General features: G+C 42.5%; 1 protein-coding gene across 5 annotated transcripts in view; it reads left to right on the forward strand.

Annotated features, from left to right (window-relative positions):
* The window catches only part of SECA2 (Preprotein translocase SecA family protein), a 191,502-nt gene that overhangs the window by 21,248 nt on the left and 146,250 nt on the right, over positions 1-24,004 (forward strand). For 2 of the 5 annotated variants that reach the window (XM_087684796.1, XM_087684798.1), the window contains exons 3-13: positions 1,070-1,139; positions 1,267-1,331; positions 1,477-1,561; positions 1,664-1,699; positions 17,960-18,051; positions 18,150-18,215; positions 21,476-21,540; positions 21,622-21,709; positions 21,863-21,928; positions 22,017-22,132; positions 23,901-23,991. In XM_087684796.1, the coding sequence (XP_087540922.1) occupies positions 1,070-1,139; positions 1,267-1,331; positions 1,477-1,561; positions 1,664-1,699; positions 17,960-18,051; positions 18,150-18,215; positions 21,476-21,540; positions 21,622-21,709; positions 21,863-21,928; positions 22,017-22,132; positions 23,901-23,991 (840 nt within the window). Of the gene's footprint in view, positions 1-1,048; positions 1,140-1,266; positions 1,332-1,476; positions 1,562-1,663; positions 1,700-5,177; positions 5,248-17,959; positions 18,052-18,149; positions 18,216-21,475; positions 21,541-21,621; positions 21,710-21,862; positions 21,929-22,016; positions 22,133-23,900; positions 23,992-24,004 lie in introns of those variants that run through there. The other 3 variants (XM_087684799.1, XM_087684800.1, XM_087684801.1) reach the window with 3 other exon arrangements.

The following is a 24,004-nucleotide window of genomic DNA, read 5'->3' on the forward strand; positions in this document are numbered from 1 at the left end:
CTAATTGTTGATGATTTTACCAGGATGACTTGGGTGTATTTCTTGGAGCTGAAGTCTGATGTTTTCTCAGACTTTAAGGATTGGTTGATCTTTGAAGAGAACATGTTTGGCAGAAAACTCAACACCTTGCGTTCCAACAAAGGAGGGGAGTTTGTCTCCAACAAGCATTCTAGTAAGTTAGTTTGCAGTGTGAATGCAACTAAGTTAATAAGTTGTGTCACCACATTTAGAATTGTTACTAGAGTTAGTTGACTTCAATTGAGTTAGGGGTTCGGTCTACCTTAGATCTAAGGTTGTACCTTCATTCTATCACTTTCAGTTCAGCAAGTACACTCCATCATTTTTAGCTTACATTGTCTACTGCTCACTCACACACTCTCTCTTCCTCCATTTCCAATAGTATTTGGGGAAGAAGAGCATGACATTCTTTTCTCTCTTGCTTTCTTATTTTACACCCTCTTTAAATTGGCCTTGTTGAGTGTGCCTTTGTCCCAAAAAAGCATGCTTTCTTTCAGACTTCCTATTTTTGCCACAAAAGCAATATTTGAATTTCTTTTACCACTCTAAATTATTTTCTCGTTTCCCATTAGTTTTTGTTCCAAAAACACTTTTCTTTCCTATTTTTGCAGTAATGGCTAGTGCATTTCCAATGCCAGGTTAATGTATCATAAAATTGTAGAGTGACTGATTTTTTGAGAGAAACGCATCTATACTATTAATTTTCCCAGTTTCAACGTTAAAGGGTCCATTTCATTGACTTTATGTTCTTTAGGCATCAGTGTTTTTTGCATTCTTTTTCTTGTACATGCAGTAACAAAATCTAAGCTTTGGCAATAAATTCTCCTGCTCCCTCTCTTATTTCTATTTCGAAAAGCACATCATCAGATATATGCTCCTTTAAAGTTTACATACCTCTACAACACTCCTTGGAATTTCTACTCGTCTCTAACATAATGTAATCTGTTTGTATCAATGACACAACATTGAAATCAATTCCTATGTGGGCGCTTAGATTTGCATCTAGTAAGAGTGGCTTGGTTGACTGCAGCAGTGGCTTGTTTGACTGCAGCTACGAAATAAGACCAATGAATTCAGAGAACGAATTAGACAGGGTGCAACATTGGATGAACTTCAACCTGGTATGTCTATTGTTTGAATGATGCAAATTTCAAACTTTAAAGGTCAAGTAAAGAAAAGTACCATTCTTATTTCTATGCTCTTACTTCCTCTGCTTTTGTTGTTTGTATGTGTCCTTACAATTTTTAGAGACATTTGCTGTTGTACGAGAGGCATCAAAACGAACCTTAGGCATGAGACACTTCGATGTTCAGGTACATACATGTTGTAAGGACAATAATTCTAAAATATTTGTATAGGTGTGGGTGCTTCTTTTCCATGGGTTTCTATATTTCTTTACTCAAGGCTCTTTAGCATATAGTTTATTTGAATTGCATTGGAATCTGGCTTGCATGTTAGATAATTGGTGGGGCAGTGCTTCATAATGGCGCAATAGCAGAAATGAAGACTGGGGAAGGAAAAACTTTGGTATCTCCTTTGGCAGGTTAGCATACTTCACAATATCCAAGGCATATCATTTCGATCAATGGTTAAAGCTTTGAGTACAAATGGCTAACTATTATACTGCCTTTGTTGTGACTTGTAGCATATTTGAATGCTCTCACAGGTGAAGGAGTTCATGGTACGTGCAGGTCCATTCCCTTTGTTCAACCATTGGATATAGTATTGCAACTTAGTAAAAAATAAAATTTTAACTCGCCAACATGTAAACATGCATGGACAAGCATACTGACATCTCTTTATGTTATTGACATGAAAATGTTGGCCACCTCTTTCTTTCACGTAATACTCTTTGTGTAGATTGCCCATCACTTTCAAATTGCTGCTCAGCTTTGCTGCCTTCACTAGTCTTCAAATACCATTTTATAAGCTTTTTCCCTCCTTTGGAGGTGGCACCAACTGAAAATCTGTTGCTGTAATTTTAGGATTGAATTCCACTTCTCTAGGCTGAAGTAAAGAGGCTTGAACCTCTTCATATTCCACCAAGAAAGTATCCAACTCATGCTGAATACTTGTACCACCTTCTGGTTCATCATCAAACCATATCAGCCCTTCATTTGCTTGAGTATCTTGCTTAAAATCTATAGCCTTATGTTCATCAAACACAATATGGTGACTTATTTGGACCTTTTTAGTTTGTGGGTCACATAATTTGTAGGCTTTCTTCCTAGGTGTGTATCCAAAAAAAATGCACTTCTCTGACTTTCCAGCTTTGTTCTCTTACTCTTTGGTATGTGTACATATGTAGTGCTTCCAAATACACCCAATCAAAACACATTTAACACATTGGTCTTCATACCTGAAAATGCTTCATAGGGAGTGATAACTTCCAAAGCTTCGGTTGGAGACTGATTTAGAAGATACACGGTTGTTTTGACAGCCTCAGCCCAAAATTTAGGGTTTTGCATGTAGGACACAGAAACTCTCTAGAACCACTCTGCGCTTGAAGATGTTCCCTACAAAACTCATCAAATGCTTTGGAGTTATATTCTCCTCCTCTATTAGTCCTCAAAGTTTCAACCTTGGCCCTTGTTTGCTGTTCAAGCTTTTCCTTGAACTCTTTGAAACGTTGCAATGCCTTTGATTTATGCTTCAAAAAATAAATCCATGTTTTATGTGAGAAATTATTAGTAAGGTTAATATAGTAGGAAGAACCATATAATGAACAAACAGTTGAAGGGTCCCAAATATCACTATGGATCAACTCTAGCACTTTAGCTCTATATGTTTCTTGTTTCACAAAAGGACTCCTTGTTTGTTTGCCCATCATGGAAGGCTCACACACTATTGAATTCTGAAATATTTTGAGGAATTCCATAAGCCATACCTTTATCACTAAGACCTTGAGGTTCCCATAGTTCAAATGCCTAAATCTCTGATGCCATAGAAGACTTTACCCGTCATTGACAGTCATCATCCTCTTTTATCGTGTCTCTTGCCATGAGTAGTACCACTTGCTTGCTTTCTTTGTGACTTTCAAAATTAGTGGACTGCATTTGATTGTTCTAGCCTCTTCCTCTTCCTCTTCCATACTGAAAATGTTGCTGGTTTTGCTTGAAGCAACAGTCACTTTCAATGTGACCATCTTTTCCACAATGGCAACATGGTTCTTTGGACTTTTGAAATGTATTTGCTGGTCCTCTTCATCTTCTAGATTTTGATCTACCAAAAGTTTGTTGTTGCTGTCCACCATAAGAAAAATTCTGATTAGCATTATAAGATGGTATATTGAACAAGCCTCTAAAATTACCTCTTCCTTTTTGATTACTTTCTTAACAGCCAATGTTTCTCCACTACCCCTTGAACTAGTGGATTTATGCAACTTGAAAGACAACTCCTCTTGGAGAAGAATCCCCGACAACTCTTCAAATGAGGGAGCACGATCACTTACCATTAAAGATGCATGCAAGTGTTTATAGGTTGGTGTTAAAGCTTCGAGGGCTGCACTTACCATGTCCATCTCGGCTACAGGCTCTCTACTCCACTTAATTCATCACACCTCGTTGAGGGTTGTAAGGTGGGCTGTCACAGTATCATAATCCTTCATATCTAAAGTATGAAGATTGTTCTTCAAATACAATACCCAAGTGGAGTTCACTGCCCAGTACATATTACTAAGAATATTCCATGCTGTTTCTAAAGACTTGTATCACTGATATGAGGGTTGAAGAAGTCTTCTACTAACATGCTGATCGCACATGACACCTTTTGAGCCTTTTTCTCACATCTCTTGTGGTAGCATCCCACAAGTCCATCATCAACAAGTTCCTCATCTCTGTCTCTTACTCTAAATGGATTGCTTGAGTCTTACCAAGGCTCTACAACTACCCTAAGGTTGGTGAGTATGGGCAACCCACTTAATTATACCTTCAACAACTTGTGTCTCTATTAGTGTAGGAGGATCAAAGTCGTCACAATTGCAATGCTAACATGGCATCTGATCAGGCCTTTTTCTAATCAGCACCATGGAAAAAGGAAATCTCATGGCAAATTCAAGCATGCTGGCCAACAATCATCATCCGCACATGTTGGTCATAACACTTCTTCCTTACATAGTGTCTCCTAATAAACCTCTTCCCATGCTGGTGCATCTTCAGCCATACTTGTCAAGGGTTCTTGAATCTAAAGTTATGAAACAGGTTTCATATGTTTCATACGAGTTTCGCTGAACATTAGAAACAGGTTTCGTTTGAGATGAAAAAAGACTATGGCACTTTGTACATAATGAGTATGACTCATCTAATGTAGCAGATAAATATGTATTTTGAGTCATGGTTTTATACATTGCAAATGGATATCAACATTGCATTAGTATTTACATCCATCATGATCCATTATCTCTCATGGTGTTTCTACTTGGTACTTTGATAGTGGTGCTTCTAAGCACCTCTCTTCCTATAGAGAACTATTCACCTCATTTCTTATGTACCTAAGTCAGGCACAATTATGTGTGCTAACGATGCTTCATGTGCTGTTAAAAGCATTGGTCATGTGGAGGTTGTCACAATTTCTAGCACTCCTATGATGTTGTAGGATATTCTGTGTGTGCCAAGCATCAAGAAGAATATTATATTCATCTAAGCCATTGGTACTTCGGGCTTTCGAATTGTCTTTGATGGCCCTTGATGTGTGGTATATAATGACAATATGTCTTTTTCCATTGTATTGAATGGTACTTTAAGTAGAAGGCCTTTATATGCTTGACTTTTATGATCAACAGCTTGATAAAGTAATATTGATTGTGATTTATGAGCCCATGATTCAATTCAATCCACTCATTTATGGTATTAGAGGCTTGAGTTAATTAATTTTTGTGCATCAATGAAGCTACGGTTTGAAGATATGGTTTGATATATTCTACATGCCCATCAATCACATATGTGAAGGATGTCTTCTTGGTAAGATGCAAGGTTTTCTTTTTCTAAAGATGCACATGTTGGTGGCCCCTCCAAAGTGTATCTTCTTATAGTGATGTTTGTGATCTTGTGCAAACCTGGTCTCTTGGCAATTCCCATTATTTTATTACATTTCTTGATGACTATTCCATATTTACTTAGGTTTTTGGTCTCAAATCCAAGTTAGGTGTTTTCTCACGTTCCAAGAATTCTATTGCTATGGTGGAGAACCAAAGTGGCTCTTGTATTCGGACCCTTTGTATCGAAACAAGGAGTGAGTATCTCTCTAAGTAGTCCTTAAATTATTTGTATATAGGTCCTTATTCTCCACAATAAATGGAATAGTAGAACGCAAGAAGCACTTACTTATGGTGATCACCAATGTATGCTTAACAGTAAGAACTACCTAATTCTTTTTGGCTCGGTGCTACTCTATTTGCTACATGTCTTGAACAAGTTCCTTACAAGAATCTTGAAGATCATCACTTCATAGGCATCGATTGGCTCTAAACCTTCATTTCTCATATGTGGACTTTATGGTCTTTGGTATATGCTCATGTGCCTTCTCAGTGGAGGCATAAGCTTGATGATAAAGTTGTTAGGGCTATTTTTGTTGGGTATAGTGCTGAAAGCAAATGCTACCGTCCTTTTCAACCTTCAACAGGCAAGGTTTTATGAATAGAGATGCTATCTTGATGAAGACACTACTTCACCTTTGTTGGTGGTTGTCAAAGACTTCCCGTTATTGATACCCTTGATACCTTTAACAGCTTCTTACCTTTGTTCTCTAAGGGCTCCATGATTGATGAGCTGCTTGGGGCTTCAATTCCATCGAATGAAGGTCATCTACATCTGCTGAATCAGCTTGATTTATCATGCCAGGGCCAGCTGACAATTCATGATGCTTTGGAGTATGCTCAGGCCAATATTCAGCAGTCCAAATGTGTCCCTAGATGGCTGCTTGAGATTCTATGGAACAGCAACCCCTTCAATTAACTGCCTGTATACGAATTTCAGCTTGTCTAAAACAGGGACATCTTTTGACACATGCGTTGGTGGCTACAACATGCAATGAAGAGTTCATGTGCTACAACAATGCATTTGTAGAAGATTGATGGGCAGATGCTATTAAGGTAGAGCTGGATTCCATTCATTAGAATGATACATGGGAGGTATGTGACTTGACACCTGGCAAGCATGTTATTGCTACCGAGTGGGTCTTCATAATTAAAAGGAAATCTGATGGTTCTATTGATAGGTATGAAGCTTGCTTAGTTGCTAAGGGCTATGCTGAGCAGCAAGACATTAATTTTGAGGAGACTTTGCTCCTACATCTCAGATTACCACCATTAGATGTGTTTGTTGCTCTTGCTGCCCACTTTCATTTGTAGGTACATTAGTTGTGTATCAAGAGTGCATTTCTTCATTGACACTTAATTGAAGAATCTTGTGTATTCCAACCTTGAGGTTTCGAAGTCAAAGGCTTTGAAGGTAAAGTTTACTGCTTAAAGAAAGCCCCCTGTGGTTTAATGAGCACGCAAGCAGCTATATCCTCCACTACTCCTCTCAAGAATTAGATGATTGGTCTACTAGTGGCTCACCTATTGCACTTTATGCATCCATTCTTAGGGCATCCACTTGTCAAAAGATGATGTACCAGCGAGACAATAGGGTTTGCGGGGAGGAACACGGAGTGAACTCGGCAAACATGGAGAAAAGAAGAGAAGAGAGATGAAACTTTGATGAATGGAATGATGAAGATCTGAATCATGGTGTGAATGTGATACTAGGCAACAAGGGTGCCGTAGCACAAGGAAGATGATGAAGACAGCCACGAACCATGAACCACAATTTCCTCTTGAAGGGGTGTGAGGGTAGTGGAGAGGCTGGAGAGAAGAGGTGACGGATTGAATGAATCAGCCGTGAGGAATGAATGAGAGAGTGGCGTATAAATAGGCACAGTTAGTCTAGGATGGCGCCCCTTTTTGGGGCTGTAAATCCTAAACTCAAAATGCAGAAACACAAAAACGCAAATTGCAGGTGAAGGGTGAAGGGTTTCTCAACACCCCCTCTCAGACCGCCCAAAAAGGGGAACAAGAGAAGAGTGAGGTGGAGATGCAATGGTACATGCTGAAGAATGCTCATGTAGCAGGTGCCACTTGACAGTGTCCCTCGTGAGAAAATTGTTCACTTGCCCAAGCACCCTAGTACAAAGATGATGAAAACATGCAATGAATAGGAGGAATGTTGGACTTTGTGTGGTGCCGAGAATCATAAGGATATGCCCGTACTCGATCTCGGGAGGTGGCTCCATGCTGACCAAGTGACCAAGGCAAGAAGAGAAGAGGAGGAAGAAGATGTAGAGGATCCCTAAGGTCCAAGATTTCCACCGGAAAGGGAACCTGTAGTAAAGAACAATAGACAGAGTAAATTGGAGAACCCAAAACATAACCTCGGGAGAGAAGCCACTAGCTCCGTGCATCCATGCTGGAAGAAATACGAAGGCCTCGTCACCAAGTCGTGGTTGGACCTCTGAGGTCCCAATCTAGGTGGTACGTGAAGATCCTGGGTATTAGTAGAAGAGACGATTGATCGAAGATAGCCACCCCAAGAAAGTAGAGGATGGGTGAAGAGCTTCATGTGCAGTAGGTTCCCTCTTTGAGGTGGGAGGTGGAGGGCCCCCCGCTGAAGTCGAAGAAGTAGATGCCCCCTCTGAGGGCAAAGAAATAATATCCCCCTTTGAATCCCCCTCTGAAGTAGATAGGGAATCCAAAAACTCATGGATCACAGACTCCGAAATGTCTGATTACGAAGGAAGTGCCGCTGGTCGTACTGAAGAAGATAGCTGGGGTGCCGAAGAGCTCTTAGAGGGAGCCTCTCGAACCTGAGTAGTCGAGGGTGGGGAAGGGTGAGGCTTAGAATGAGCAAGAGGTGGGCAACAGTTGCTGTCTCTCAGCGGAGCAGACTGGGTAGCCGAAGAAGAGGAAGGAGTCCAGCAATCACTGTCTCTCGAAGGAGCAGATTGAGGAGGAGACAGTATCAAACAATCACTGTCTCTTGATGGAGCAGACTGCAGATCTGTAGGTCGTGGAAGCCACAATACTTGAAAATAAGTGGGAGAAGACTGCCGCTGGCATTGCGACGATCTCCAGGTCGTAGCGCCAATCGATTCTCCCTGTGCTCGAAAGGACTTAGTGCACATCGGATGCGTTTTATTGCCTTGAGCATAGTACTCTGATAGCCAATGCAGAACAATCTCTATGGCCCAGAAAGGAGAGGTGGCACAAGGAGTGCCTGGTGGAAGACGCATATACTCTAGGGGTGTGAGGAGCAAGGGTCGAAGTTGGCAAGCATTGGTGGTGTGTCCGGTGATGCCACAGTAGGAGCATCCAATAGTCTAGTCATCTATTGGTAAAGAAGCCATGGATACCATTGTGCCTTGCTAAAGAAGGAAGAGGTTAGCCACCATGAACCATGAACCGCAATGTCCATCTCAAGGGGTGTGAGGGGTGTGAGCTGCCAGTGGGAGGAGGATGCGGCAAGCAGTAAGAGGTTGCAACCAATAGAAAAACGCAGGTGAGGAGAGAGAAAGACTAAAAACGCAGGCAAGTCAGTTTGCAGGAGAGAGAAAGACTAAAAACGCAGGCAACAGGTGAGAGAAAGACTAAAAACGTAGGCAAGACAGCCTGCAGGAGAGAGAAAGACAAAAAATGCAGAAAAAAACAGCAACAACAGTCAATATGCTGAAATCAGCTCCGAACAGTGTGTGATAGGTTGGAAATAGGTGCCAGACTGTTCTAGACAGCAATGGCCAGCTTGGACCGCGATGTCCTTCGCGTTTGGGGTGTGGGCAGCAAGCTGAAAACACTTGAAACTTGCAAAAACGAGATTGTTTCTCAATGGAGAGTGATCAACAACAATTGTTCAGTAGGGTTTGCGGGGAGGAACACGAAGTGCACTTTGCAAACATGGAGAAGAGAAGAGAAGAGAGACGAAACTTTGATGAATGAAATGATGATGATCTGAATCATGGAGTGAATGTGATACTAGGGAACAAGGGTGCCGTAGCACAAGGAAGATGATGAAGATAGTCATGAACCATGAACCGCAATGTCCTTCTGAAGGGGTGTGAGGGTAGTGGAGAGGCTAGAGAGAAGAGGTGATGGACTGAATGAATTAGCTGTGAGGAATGAATAAGAGAGTGGTCTATAAATAGGCTCAGTCAGTCTAGGATGGCGCCCCTTTTTGGGGCTGCAAACCCTAAACGCAAAACGCAGAAACACAAAAAATGCAAACTGCAGGTGAAGGGTGAAGGGTTTCTCAACACCACTACACCTTCTAGGACCACTTCTCCACCTCGATGTACTCAATGGTGGCCACACACTTGTGAAGAAAATTGCTAGGGTTTGCACTGAGGAAACACAGAGTGTACGACCACGACAGAAACCCAAAGAGACAGACACAGACACAGAAAGCAAAACTCAAACCCTAAACACAAAAACTCAAAAACTCAGGTATAGAAACTCAAATGCAAAAACGCAAAAACTCAAAAACTCAGGTACAGAAACTCAAACTCAAACTCAACACCACTACACCTTCTAGGACCACTTCTCCACCTCGATGTACTCAATGGTGGCCACACACTTGTGAAGAAAATTGCTAGGGTTTGCACTGAGGAAACATAGAGTGTACGACCACGACAGAAACCCAAAGAGACAGACACAGACACAGAAAGCAAAACTCAAACCCTAAACGCAAAAACTCAAAAACTCAAGTACAGAAACTCAAACACAAACAGAATAAGGGAGAGAAGAACACAACTTCGAAGTGAATGAATATTGTAAATGAATGTAAGAGTGTACAGATACTCAAGGGAAGAGCAGTGTGTCGGAGAGTGACGTCCACCGGAGACGGATCCCAAGTCTGTGACCACCAGTCGGAGTGTAGGATGGAGAGGATGCAAAAACGCATGCGTCAGGACTTGGAGCACCAAACACAAGTTGGACAGATGACGAAGAGGGCTGGCAGCTGTCGCTTGGTGTGGAGGAGTTGTTGCATGATGGAGGAAGTTGTTGCTTGGGAAGATGACACCAAACACAGGCTGTGCATGTAGTCACCAACTGCCGCCAGGTGTAGAATAGGTCTAAACGCAGTAGCAGAAGGCTGCGTGATGATGGAGATGGGTTGCCAGCTGTTGCCTATACTCTGGAGGAGCAAACCCAGCAGTAGAAGGTGTGGCAGCAATCTCTGGGGTTGGACAGCCACGTGTGTGGACTGATGGCTGAAATCTGCACTCAAGGGTGTGAAACTTGCACAGACGGGAATTAGGTTGAATGGGGGCAGCTTGTCTATTTATAGATGTTGAAGGGTGCCCCAAAGAATTAGGGTTTTTGGGGGACCATTGAAACTCTCCTGGAACGCTCCCCTTTTTAGAGTTTTTCATTAATTGAGTGTGTTTTGGGGCTGTTTAAGAATGCTAATCTGCTAAAAAACGTGTTTTAGCTCAACACCCCCTCTCAGGTCTAAAACTGAGTTAAAAGCTTAGGCCAACCATTTTGATTTTTACTTACTCCAAGGCGTCCCACCCCAAAGCAACCAGTGCATCAGACAAAGGGTGCACGTTGGCTGCCTAGTGGCCTACCAAGACTACAGAGGCGATGGTTATCTTACCAAGGGAGTCTAAGTAGTCACCCTAGAGAGGACAGGGCATCAGACAAAGGGTGCATGCCGGTTGCCCAGTGGCCTACCAAGCCCTAGAAAGGCGGATGGAACCATTAAAAAAAAAAAGAGGTGAAAGTTAAATGTTATGGGATGCGGTCGATTGAGTAACAGTGACCCAGAAGACGGGAGTAGGGAGGGTACACCTAACTCATCACAAAACAGAACAAGCTTACCTATCCACTCAAGGGTGTTGATGACGAGGAAAAACAGGTGATGAGGTATCCATGTGATGAAGGGGTATGGTGGTGTGGTGACAATAGCTGCCGGTGGAAACAGCTTAGGATCCGCTCAAGTGGTGTTGTGCACAATGAGATGCAAAGTATGCTACATACTGAAGAATGCTCATGCAGCAGGTGCCACTTGGATAGTGTCCCTCATGGGGAAATTGTTCACTTGCCCAAGCGCCCTAATACAAAGATGATAAAATGATGCAATGCAAAGGGGAAGGTACAACGGGGGGAGAAACCAATGTCGAAGACAAAGTGCTGAAGCCTGCAGAATACCAAGAAGGGTAGGAACCCCTCTCAACCTAGATGTAGATGTCGAAGAAGAAAGAGGAGCCTAATGTCGGTCTTCGTGTGGTGCCGAGAGCCATAAGGAATGAAAGAAGATGAAGTGGATAAAGCACCCTGTTGGAAGAGCAAGGTAGAAGTCACCGCCATGATAGCATCGAGAGAGATGTTGCACGATCCGCCTTGGGAGGGGGAATCTCCATGCTGGAAGAAGAATAAGCACTCCTAGGATGATGAAACCATGAAAGGAACGGTGCGCATTTCCACGTCTCTAGCCCAGGTAGGACCAAAACAATCTGCAAGTTAGCCCTACATTGAAAGACAAACGCTGCAAAAAGAGGTGAGAATCTGCAAACACAGAGGTCAGTGGTGAGATGCTTCAAAGCAAAACATAATAGAGAAAAAAAATCTAACTGAAAAGACAATGCAATGAATGTGTATGTGTGTGAGTAAATGCAACGGAAGACTTAAGAATGGAAGAGTTAAGGACAGTGAATTCTATGGGCCCGACTCTAAGAGTGCGAAAAATGGATACTAGACTGATCTAGGGTATCCTAAAGGACCTAAAGACATACTAGTCTAAGAAGGTGTCCACCATCATGTACGTCCAGTAGCAGGGCTCTCCAAGGGAACACTTGACAAGGCGGAGAGGAAGGTGAGATGGATTCATGAAGTGCAACGTGATTGGAACCTGCAAACCAATTAGCGAGTCCCTCAGGGGTAGTGAAAGAGATTGTCTGTTGAAGTTGTGCTCGGGCCTCATGTCTAGTAGCAACAATGGGTTATCATTGATGGGATCTATAAGCTCGGAAGATCATCCACATCCATGATGTTGTTTTTCATGAGGAGAAAATGCATAAGTAGCTTGAGTAGGTCGTCGAGGTACATAGGGTGATATTTTAGGAGAAGCCTCTTGTCACTATACATCCAACTCGATAGCCAACAGTTGATCCTCTAATGGCCGGGTACTTTAATATTAGACAAGATATAAGCCTCAGCATCTATTTTGCAATGGTCTACTAGATATAGATGTCAGCTTGATTAGTTTGGGTCCTTTATGAATTATATTCTGGTGACAGATGTTGGTGAGGCTCTTACCTATGATAAGGCAATGCGTAGAGGTGATAGTCATTTTTGGTAGAGGGCCATGCAGTTAGAGTCTGACTCACTTCTAAAAAATCATACATGGGATTTGGTTTTTGCCTAGTGGAAAGCGTACTTTGCCATGCAAGTGAGTGTACATTTTGAAAAGTAATCCTGGATGCCCCAAGCGAGGCTATAAGATCAGATTGGTTGCTAAGGGCTTTAAGCAAGAGCATGGTATTTACTTCAATGAGTTCTTCTCTCTTATTATCAAGATGCTGAAGGAGTAGATGAAGGAAGAGCGGAAGGCATAGGCCCATAGGACTGGGCAGTCACAGTGGTCCGCTGAGGCTTTTTAGGTGGAAGACCTTGGGCCTTGGAGTGACACTCCTCGTTCACATGGTCTGTTCTCTGACAGTGTTTGCGAAACCGGTTTTTCTTAGGGAGTTGCTGCCAGATAGGTCTATATTCTTTGGTTCCATCTGAGAAAGAGGAGTTACCCTTTGATTGGCTTTCCTTCACATCTTGTGAGTTTTTGCCAGTGTTGGTTTCCCTCTTGAAGAAGAGGCAACCAACCCCCTCTGCTCTTTGAATAGGGCTGTGATGAGGATTTCTTGTGGACTTGATCATGTAGCTTCGTGTAACGCAATAACTGGCACTCAAACTCGTAGAAGGTTGGCAATCAAGGCTGTGAGATGATGTGCTGAATGAAATTGAAGTATTTTTCGGGCAACTTTTTCAAGAAGATGTAACCTGATTGTAGTCTGACTTTGGAGAGCTAGTAGTGGTGAACTTGGCGAGTAACTGCCTATATTCAGCCATCTTGGCTTTTAGATCATCTCCTTCCTTAATAGAGAACTCTTGAAGCTCAAAGTCGAGATTTATGTGCCGAGTACGATCTCGGGCCTCATAGCGGTCGAGAAGGTGACTCCAACGCTCTGACGTGAGCCGGAAGTGCTGTAACTCAGAGTGAAACTTAGGAAGCAATCTCTGCATCAACTCAACATTGGTTGTGGCATTGCGGGCTCTCCATTGATCGATGTAGTCAGGGTGAGCTAGTCAAGGGTCGGCATAGGCTCTAGACCAATGACGAGGTCCCAAAGACCGTGAGACTCAAGCACTTGTTGCATGAAATTCGATCAAGTGGTGAAATTCTACCTGTTAAAATGAGTCTTATCCGTGAAGGCATTTTTGGCCGTTGCAATAGGAGTGGTGGTGCTCGGAGAGGGATAGTGTGAAAAAGTGTAATGGGGGTAAGATGGAGGAGTGAAGGGCACTTGGGAACGAGCCCCAGAGTGCCCACCAAGCATGGAGGTAGTGTGTTAGGTGGATCCATAGGTAGGGATGGGCTGACTAGGCATGGGCATGGTAGCCATAAGAGTAGCCCATTGTGGAGGTGGGATGGGAACACGTGGAGCAGAAGATGGAAATCCTTGTGTAGGTGTAACCCAAGGTAAGCGGGATGACGCCCCATAAGCCGAGGATGGAATCCCCTATGTCTGAGTGGTCATGTGAAAGGTGAATCTGGGGGTAGTGAGGGGGATGCCCATCATAGCCGTCCCAGGTGCTATGGGTGTGCTCATTTGTAGAGAGGTGAGAGACACCGTGTTAAAGGGTGGCATTACCCCTAACGAAGTACCATGGTGGAAAGAGGTAGAGAATGAGGTAGAGAAGGAGAAGGTTCTAGGAGGGGAGATGGAAGATCCAACCCCTAGTATGTGTGAAGTAGATATGGAGTGTAATCCGAGATTTTGAAAGGATGAAGAGAGATGATCAAGGGTGGAGGTAGAAAAGGGTGGGATGGGAGGGAAGTGAAAAGTGTGTATTACATGCTCAAATGAAACAGAAGCTGTAGATGTACTTGAATTCCGTCTGGTTTTGATTCATGCAACTCAAAAGGATTGTACAAACTTGACATTGGACTTGGCTGAGATGATAAAGATGGATCGCTAGATGTTCCAAATACCGTATATCCTCCATGATCGAAGAGGTGGCCAGCCTCACCAACTGGTTTGAAGGTTATAGTAAAACTGGTAGGAGGGGTGTAATCATCATCGTTCTTGTTGTGATAGTACTCCTCAAAGTCCTTTGTCATGTTAGAGAAATTTGGAATAGGAATAGAAAAAGAAGGTGAAGGTGAAAGTGGAGTATCGTTCTCCTCACGGAGTCCATAATGCCATCTTACGGCTACCAGTGATGGAGAAGTTTGATAGGACATCATAGGAACTGGAGAAGGTATCTGGGACATTGTGATTCGGTTCCTTGCACAAAGACTAGCTCTCCACAATATCCGCAAGATACTCTTTACAAGAGCATCGGCTCTGATACCATGTGAAGAAAATTGCTAGGGTTTGCACTGATTGAGGAAACACAGAGTGTACAACTGCGACAAAAACACAAAGAAACAGACACTGACACAAAAAGCAAAACTTAAACCCTAAACGCAAAACTCAAAACTCAAACACAAACAGAAGAAGGGAGAGAAGAACACAACTCTGAAGTGAATGAATACTGCAAATGAATGTAAGGGTGTACAGATACTTAAGGGTAGAGCAGTGTGTCGGAGAGTGACGTCCATCGGAGACGGATCCCAAGTCTGTGACCACCAGTCGGAGTGTAGGATGGAGAGGATGTAGCAAACGTAGGTGTCAAGAGGACCTGGAGCACCAAATGCAAGGTGGACAGATGACGAAGAGGGCTGGTAGTTGTCGCCTGATGGAGGAAGCTGTCGCCTAGGAAGATGACACCAAACGTAGGCTGTGGATGCAATCGCCATCTGTCACCAGATGTAGAATAGGTCCAAATGCAGCAGCAGAAGGTTGCGTGATGATGGAGATGGGCTGCAGCTGTCGCCTACGCACTGGAGGAGCAAACGTAGCAGCAGAAGGTGTAGCAACATTCTCTGGGGCTGGACAGCCATGTGTGTGTGGATTGATGGCTGAAATTTGCACTCAAGGGTGTGAAACCTGCACAGACGGGAATTAGGCTAAATGGGGGCAGCCTATCTATTTATGGATGTTGAAGGGTACCCCAAAGAATTAGGGTTTTTGGGGGACCACTAAAACTCTCTCGGACTGCTCCCCTTTTTAGAGTTTTTCATTAATTAAGTGTGTTTTGGGGCTGCTTAAGAATGCTAATCAGCTGAATAGCGTGTTTTAGCTCAACAACACTTGGCCTTTCCCCTTTTAGACTTCTGCTGCATATTTAACTCATTGCGTTGCACTTAGCTTTTCTTTTTTTTCCTTTTAGTTTTGCCTTTTGAAGCATCTCACTACTCACCTCTGTGCTTGTATATTTTGTTCTCTTTTGCAGGGTTTTTCAGTGTAGGGCTAACATGTAGGTTTGCACTAGTCCTTCCTGAGCTGGAGATAGGAGATGCACGCCATTTCTTTCATGGTTTCATTTACTTGGAGTTTTGCTCTTCCACTAGCATGGAGGCTTCCCCTCCCGCAGTGGATTGTGCATCATCTCTCTTGATGCTATCATAGTGGTGATTTGTATCCTTGCTCTTCTAGTAGGGATGCTTCATCATCTTCATCCATATGCTTCTTGGTACCACATGAAGACCGATATTGTGGCTCTCTTCCTTCTTCGGTATCAACATGCAAGTTGAGAGGGGATTTCTATCCTTCTTGGTATTCTATGGGTTTTGGCACTTGTCTTTGACATTGGCCCTTCCTCCCCCTGTTATACCTTACCCTATGCTTTGCATGGTTTCATCATCTTTGTACTAAGCACTTGGGCAAGTGAGCAATTTTCCCACGAGGGACACTGCCCAAGTGGCACCTTCTGCATGAGCATTCTTTAGCATGTAGCACATGATGCATTTCATTGTGTAGAGCATCTCTAGACGGATCCTAAGGTGTTTCCATCGGCGGATTACACCATCCTTCTTCACACGATTCTTCATTACCTTTTTCTCATCATTGTAATTCTCGAGTGGATGGGTAAGCTTGTACTAGTTTGTGATGTGTTGGGTGTATCATCCCTCCTTCCATCTTTTGGATCATTGTTACTTAAACGACTGTCACCCATAAAATTAATTTTCAACCAAAAGAAAAAAAAAATTTCAATGTGGTTTCATCCGTCTTTGTAGGGCGTGGTAGGATATTGGACAGTCAATGTGCACCTTTTGTCTGATGCCTTGTCCTCTTTGGGGTGACTACTTGGACTCCCTTGGTAAGATAACCATTGCCTCTGTAGTCTTGGTAGGCCACTAGGCAGCCACTATGCACCCTTTGTCCAATGCCATGACTGCTTTGGGTGGGATGCCTTGGGGTAAACATTGTAGGCCTTCCCTTTTGGCTCAGTTTTGGGCTTGAGAGGGGATGTTGAGCTAAAACACGCTTTACAGTTGATTAGCATCTTTAAACAGCCCCAAAACACGCTTAATTAAGGAAAAATGCAAAAGTAGTGCGCAGTTTGCGAGAGTTTCACTGGTCCCCCAAAACCTTGATTTCCACCATTTAGGCTCATCCTGTTTGTGGAGGTTCTCACTCCTTTGTTGCGTTTGGTCCATTTGCCATTGCTAGCTCACATATTGCCTCCTTCCCGTGTTTGACACTCCATCAACCAGGCGACAGCTGGTGGCAGCTCTTTCTCAGCTCCAGGTGACTTTTGCTATCAGCATTGGTCCCTCCCTTCACCTGGCGGCAGTTGGCGACCATCTCCATCCTCCTAGCGGCTACATCATTGCTGCGTTTATAGCTTTCTGCTGCCGCCCACTGCATGAGGCATCATCCATAGCTGTTGCCTCAGTCTCCCGACTTTTTGCTGATCAACGTTTGGTGTTTTCTTTGTCTTGTGCACTTTGACTAGCGGTCACAGCACTTGGGATCCGTCTCCAATGGGCGTCACTCTTTGACACTCCATTGCTCTGCCCTTGGGCATTCTGTACAATCTTACATTCATTTATTGCGTCCATTCACTTCAGAGTTTCTTCTCTCTATGTTGGTCTGTGTGTTTGAGTTGTGAGATTTTCGTTTTGCGTTTAGGGTTTGAGTTTTGTTTGTCACTGTCTAAGTCTTTATGTTTCAATCTTGGTTGTACATGGTGTGTTTCCTTAGTGCAAAACCTAGCATATATTCACAACCATGTTAGAGTGAGGGCTGAACAAGAAAATGAAAAAGATGATGGTGAAGGCATCGAAGAATATTTGCGTAGTGAGAGATGCATTGTGCAAGGCTCAACAAACACAACCAGAGGAGAATATATGTATATACAAACCTTAATTTGAACTGCAAGAAGAATCCTAACTGAACCAACAAGTGGCCACTGCTCAAAACAAGGGCCTAGTTGGAGAAACACTGATAGCTTATTGTCATGTGCACACCCTTCTAGAGTGGCACACGGACATCTATCTGAACTTTAGAGACTCCATTTTTGCTGCATGCCATTCTAGTATGTGATACATCTGTTACAGTATTAGTCTTACCTGTCAGCTGCACACAACACCTTGTGTGGTTCTGTCAGTGTACATAGTTATAGTCAATTTTGTCGTTTGTCTCCTTTCAGCTTCTCTGCATGTCTCACTGCCTCATATTTATTAGCTAGTTTAGCTTAAGCTGTATGAGTTGTGTGGCTTCTTCTTAATTATTAATTTTGTTTGACATTGTCTCTATTCTTGAAAACTTAGAAATTTATCAATGTAGCCATAAATTTTGTCAACAGTGGTCACAGTTAATGACTATCTTGCCCAACGGGATGCTGAGTGGATGGGTAAAATTCACCGTTTTTTGGGACTTTCAGTGGGCCTTATTCAGGTTTGTGAAATTATTGTGGGCCTATTAAACATAGAAATCTGTAGAGATGAAATGGGTGAGACTTTGTGAATTAAGTAAATCTTGTTTTAATTTTGCAGAGTGGAATGGATTCTCAAGCAAGAAAGGATGCATACAGCTGTGATATTACCTTTACCAACAATTCAGTAATAGTCTTGACTTGCAAGAGAATTTCACTTTACAAGAATGGGGCAAATTCAGGATTTGTTTTCAGCTTGTTAGTTTCTGGGTTTTTAACAACTTTGATGCTTGTGCAAGCATTGAAGTACATATTTAACAATTGGGCAGTGTGCTATGAATGCATGTCATGGTCAAATAGGATTGTTAATACTAATGTGTGTTTCTCAATTGAAGATGAAAGAACATGCCAAATAAAGGCATGGTGTAGGAAAGCATGGATGGACTAAATTGCTTGAGGAGGAAAGTGAACATCTGGCCAGTGAGATGGCCGCTGTATGCTGTTAAGGTTATCCTTGACATAGAGTAAAAAGCTAAGATGGTGGCGGGTCATGCAAACTATTAGAGCCATGTCCCAGCCCAGGAGAAAGGCCAGAAAACAAAGTGAAACACATTTCCTTATCCCATCTGGAGCTCCTTGAATTGAATCCAAGTTACCTCTGTGACTGATGTTAGATCACATTTGCTAAATGTCAATGTTTATTCCAAGTTTCCCACTAAGGCATGGATGCTGAATTCACCAAGATGAATTGAGGGTTTGTGTTACCTTTTTGCAATTAGGATTGTGCATTCCTAGGAACATGTCTTACCTTGTCTATTATAATTATGGATGTGCATTTTGCAATATGTCTTTTGATACCCTTGCCACTGATGAGGAGTTATACATTGTGAAATACTGTATGATGTGCCAAGGAAGAAACAGGAAACCTCTTGTTGTTGGAGTAGTCTTGGAGACAGTGTCCAAGGACCTCACAAGGATGTCCATGTTTGCATTGTCATAGTTGTAGAAGTGCATCTTATCATGGTCTGGTCTATGGTGTTGGGTGGTGTGGTCCTGGAGACAATGTCCAAGCCCTCTCAGAAGGATCACCATGCTTGAGAAAGTGTGTATTATCATGATTTGGTCTATGGTGTGTCTCCATGTTTACTTGTGGCCGCTTGCCAGTTGCCAACTTTACTGCAAATGTATCAAAATAGATCCTTTCTTGTGAGTTATTCATTTTGAAAGGAAAACATATTAAGTGAGAATCTAAATATGAATAGTCTAAAAGGATACAAGAGAGATCATTATTTTGTTGATTTGTGACATCTTCATTGTGATGACTTCTTAAAAGGGTGGAGAATGAGCAGTGTGATCACCTAGGATTCTTGGAGGAAATGAGTGAAAGTGGTGGGTGCCTTGGTTTTCTAGTGTGTCAGTGATCTAGAAGGCTTCTACAATTAAGGAGTTAGCTGAATGGTGCTTTTGGCTTTGGGAGGCTAGACCACTGTGACAATGCCTGGTGTCAAGGAAAGTGACAGGATTGTATGCACTCATACCATATTTGAGAGACAGTATGGTTTGCGGGGGGAGAAACACGGAGTGTATGGCAAACACTAAGAGAAGGGAAACTTAGAAAAAGAGTGAAGAATGATGAACACTAATCATGCTGAATAAATCATGCTGATACAATGGAGCAAAGCTTGAAGATGAGTGCACTGTCCTGGCTGATCAGGCAGCAGTATCCATAGAATCTGCATAGGGAAGGCAGTGAAATGCCATCCTTTGGGCAGTAGGCTATCAAATGTAAACGCTGAATGTTGAAGAACAGCTGTAGAGGGAGTGGGACGCAGTCCTTGGATGCCATCGGAGAGGAGAGAGATGATCACCAGTGACCACTGCACTTTCAGTGTGAGGGACAGTAGGGCAGCTTGCCTCTGGCTGAAGCGTGGTAGAAGAGAGCCTTCCAGCAGCGAAACACAGCATACTAGGGCAACAGACAGCCTGTAGGAGCCAATGCGGATGGTGGGAAGATGCCAGGCTGCAAAATGCGAATCCTTGAGAGAGAGAGATGATGCCTGCGGCAATGCAGTGACTGCCAATCAAGATGAAGGTGAAAACCAGCTGGGTGGCAGCATCTGGTCAGTAAACGTAGCATGCAAAGGGTGGAATAGGCCGTCAGGCATCAGATAGCTGGGAAGGATCATCCATGAACTGAGTTGCGGTAGGGGTGTAAACAGTAGTGGAGAGGCTTGAGAAATAGAGAGAAAACTGATAGAATGTAGTGATCTGATAGAAAGAGCAAATGGATGAATGAATGACAGTGTGTCTAATGAAGGAAATCAGTGCCCTGTTTATAGGCACAGACAGTCTCGATTGCCACCCTAGAATGTGAGTGCTCAGCTCTTTTTGGGGCTGTAAGAGTGAAATGTGAATGAATTAATGAAAAGAAATGCAGTTAATGAATGGGTTTCTCAATGCCTAGGACATGGACAAGGACCTTGGACCGTCACTCTCTTTCTTTGACTACTCAGCTAAGTTTGATGGTTAGTTAAAGTAGGCATCATAATCAATGTTGAAGGCGCTCAAGAGAGCAACACCACAGATTGACAGGAGGTGAGGTTTTTAGAGTATATGGGGCAGCTTGCAGGCCTCACACAATTTCTTAGTTTGTACAATTGTATGTTGAGAGGTAAATAGGATGATGAATGCATTTTGTACACTCATATATTCTTTTTGAGTTTTAAATAACCTGTAACTGTCCCTAAGTCTGAGTAGAGTTTTATGTGTACCAGATTGTCAAAGTTGGCATCGGCATTATCTTGGACAGTTCCTAGGGGGGCATGTGGGAGCAACTCAAATCCAAGACCGAGGTTGAGTGACCCTTGCCAGCATCATCATAGGTCGATATGCTGTGAATGTATTGGAGAGTTGGAGGAGGGGGACAGCCCTCTATTGGCTATATTTCGTCCTTTTGGACTAGAGATCATCATACTGTGGGAATGGATTAGATGTAACATGCTTCACAAAGTCGGTTTCAAAGTAGTTGTGAACATTGGAGAAAGCCTTTGCTAGAACAAAAGTTCATGGGACATAATGCATATAAATGTCAAATGTTTGCCAGTTGTAATAAAGGCTGAATTAGATTAGACCAAAGAAAATTCTTGAAGTGACTTGTGTAGGCAGCATGAGAGATCATAGGAAGAAGAGGAGAGTGTTTGACAATATGTTGTTTGCCTTTTTGGGTTGTCAGCTTGAGCTGTTTTGGGACTTTATGGCGTCACAAGACACTATTTGATAATAGAAATGCAATTGTACTTTTTCTTAGTTCTTAGAGCAAAGCACCATTTGAGATAGGGTAGTTGGGCACAGCGTAGCTTTCATAAAGTTATTTCAACCTTGTTTGAGACAACTACTAGTTGCTAGTGTTTACAAGAAAAATAGAGTCCTGGCTCATTCTTCTGGCAGGAAACTGGATTTGATTACTTGCGTGATAATATATGCCAACGAAAAGAGGAACAAGTTTTAAGATGGTAAGCTCGAACATTATCTATCCGCTATGTGCAGCCTTTGGATTCATTTCATACTGATCCTTAAGGGTAGTGCACAATCAGGCCAAAACCTTTCAACTATGCAATTATTGACGAGGTTGATTCTGTATTAATTGATGAAGGCAGAAACCCATTGATAATCAGCACAACGGTAAGTGATGCAGACTTTTGTTTAAATATTGTTTATGGCACTGCACTGGTAGAATGTTTTTGTAGCCAGGTCCTTAGCGTCAGCAGAAAACTTGGTTTGAATTCAGTAATATCAAGTAAGGTTGTAATGTTTCACTCTAAACTTTGGTTGCAGTCAAGCAAGGATGTTGCTAGATTTCCTGTGGCTGCCGAAGTTGCAAAGTTGTTAATACGTAATAAGGTAGATGAGATTTGTTTTACTGCAAAATGTTTAGGCTTTTGTTTGATTGTTGACCAGGAAAAATAATTTAGATTGTCTGTCTTCACAGCACTATACCATTGATTATATGGACAAGAGCGTTGAGCTAACTGAAGAGGGAATTATTACAGCTGAGATTGCTTTGGATACAGATGATCTTTGGAGTGAAAAAGATCCCTGGGCTCGGTATATTCCTTTTTCCTTTCCTCATCATGGAACATCTAAGAACTGACAAATGCTTTCGAGTGGAAGCAGTCTTCAATAGACATCTAGATTTTCTACCATTATTACTTGTTTGGTGAGCAAGCAAATGTGGTCAGCAATTATTGCAAAAAATGTCTTAGTAAGGCCTACAGGGTTCATTGTGGGTTTTCTGGATGAGTTTAACAAGTTACAGGCTATATGTGTGAAATATGTCAAGCAATCCTTAACATATACCTGGTGATAGCCTAGTATTTTTTAGTTGTTACCCGATGCTTAACAATTGTTCAGAGAGGATTCAGAGCTGATTTGATTCTCACATACTTGCTGATTTGAGGTTGCTGTTTACTAGCGTCTTGAGGGAGCACATTTACAATTTACCGCAGTAAATGCACAAGCAGCAGCAAATTTTCAGTTATGGCAGCCTGTAGGGACCTTAATTGCAATTGTGGCTGACAAATTGTTGACATGGCAACTCTGTCCAAGGCTTTGATGCAGAAATGTTAATCATTTCAGCAAGGAAACGGGTCCTGGATGCTGTTACTGTTGTTTTTACTGTTGCAGCAGTTGGGATCATTATTTGCAAGTCCATGTGGCTTTCCTGGCTTAGTTGATGCACTTTACAGCCATAAATGCTGTTGTGGCTGCGGGCTTGCACATAAATACAGTTATTTTTGCCTGTACAGCAGTCACGAGCACTTATAGAGACTCCTCAGAGTAGAGTTGACCAAGGTCCACGCAATGCACTTTTCAGCATTTAATGCTGTTGTGACTCTGATCCAAGCAAGAGATGAATCTTTTTTTACATTTTCTGCATAGTGGACAGATTAAGGCTTTCCCCTCGGTCCCAAGCATGATTAGGCTCTATTACTAATGAAAGATAAGCTATGGCTGATTGCTGGTCTGATTTAGGATTAGGGATTAGGGGTAGCAAAGTGTGAGAGAGAGAAAACATGGGAATTGAGCTGTAGTATCACCACCCAGCCCCAGCATGACTCCTTTGATGATTAATGTACTAATCCCTGAGTAAGTTCAATACATGCCTGCCACATCCTCAACTTACTTGGCTTTGGCCCCTGTTGACACACATCAAATGGCATCAGCCTTGTATCTAATTGGCCTCTGCTCATGTTTGTTTCACGTGCACACTGGCGTGCACAGATGGTCACAGCTGCTAATAATGTTCCCCTATAACAGTCACATTAGTTAAATTGTTGCATTAATTTATTTCATGACACTTATCTTCTCATGTTGACTGTTAATTATTTATTTCTTTATCTCTACTTTCTTCTCTATCATGCTCGCTTACTCCTTGATTTGCCTTAGCTTGTCCCATTGTACACAACAACATTTACGATTCTTCCTCAACTAAAATATTTTTTTCCGTTCACTCAGATTTTATTTGCTGCACCATGTATTTTCTTCAATAGAGAGAAGATAATCCATTGTATAAACTGTGAAAGCTAGGTTGCACCAGACCTCAATGTGGCAAGTCTATCAAGCTAGGAGTAGGTGTTTGCAAGGTTGCCCCAGATTTAGTGTCCTTTATATAAGAATTCTTCTGGGAAGTACAGATCACCAGATGAAAGTGTCTGGTGAGTCTGGTGACAACTTAGTCCCAAATACATTCATAATGTAATTAGAAAGGGTTTGAGTTTGGTTTAGAGTCTTGTATCATGTAGATTTACTGGCCTTTCAATTTTCCACTCACAAAGCTTTTTGCAAATTGACTTGATTGGTACTGTGTTGTCAGATTTGTAACAACAGCCTTGTGTGCAAAGGAGTTCTATCAACGAGATGTACACTACATTGTGAAGGATGGTGCTGTGCAAATCGTAGATGAGGTCTGTAGAGTTT

The sequence above is a fragment of the Lygodium microphyllum genome, chromosome 9, assembly GCF_053477565.2.
Source record: "Lygodium microphyllum isolate KBCC chromosome 9, Lygodium_microphyllum_v1.1.10, whole genome shotgun sequence".
NCBI lineage: Eukaryota > Viridiplantae > Streptophyta > Polypodiopsida > Schizaeales > Lygodiaceae > Lygodium > Lygodium microphyllum.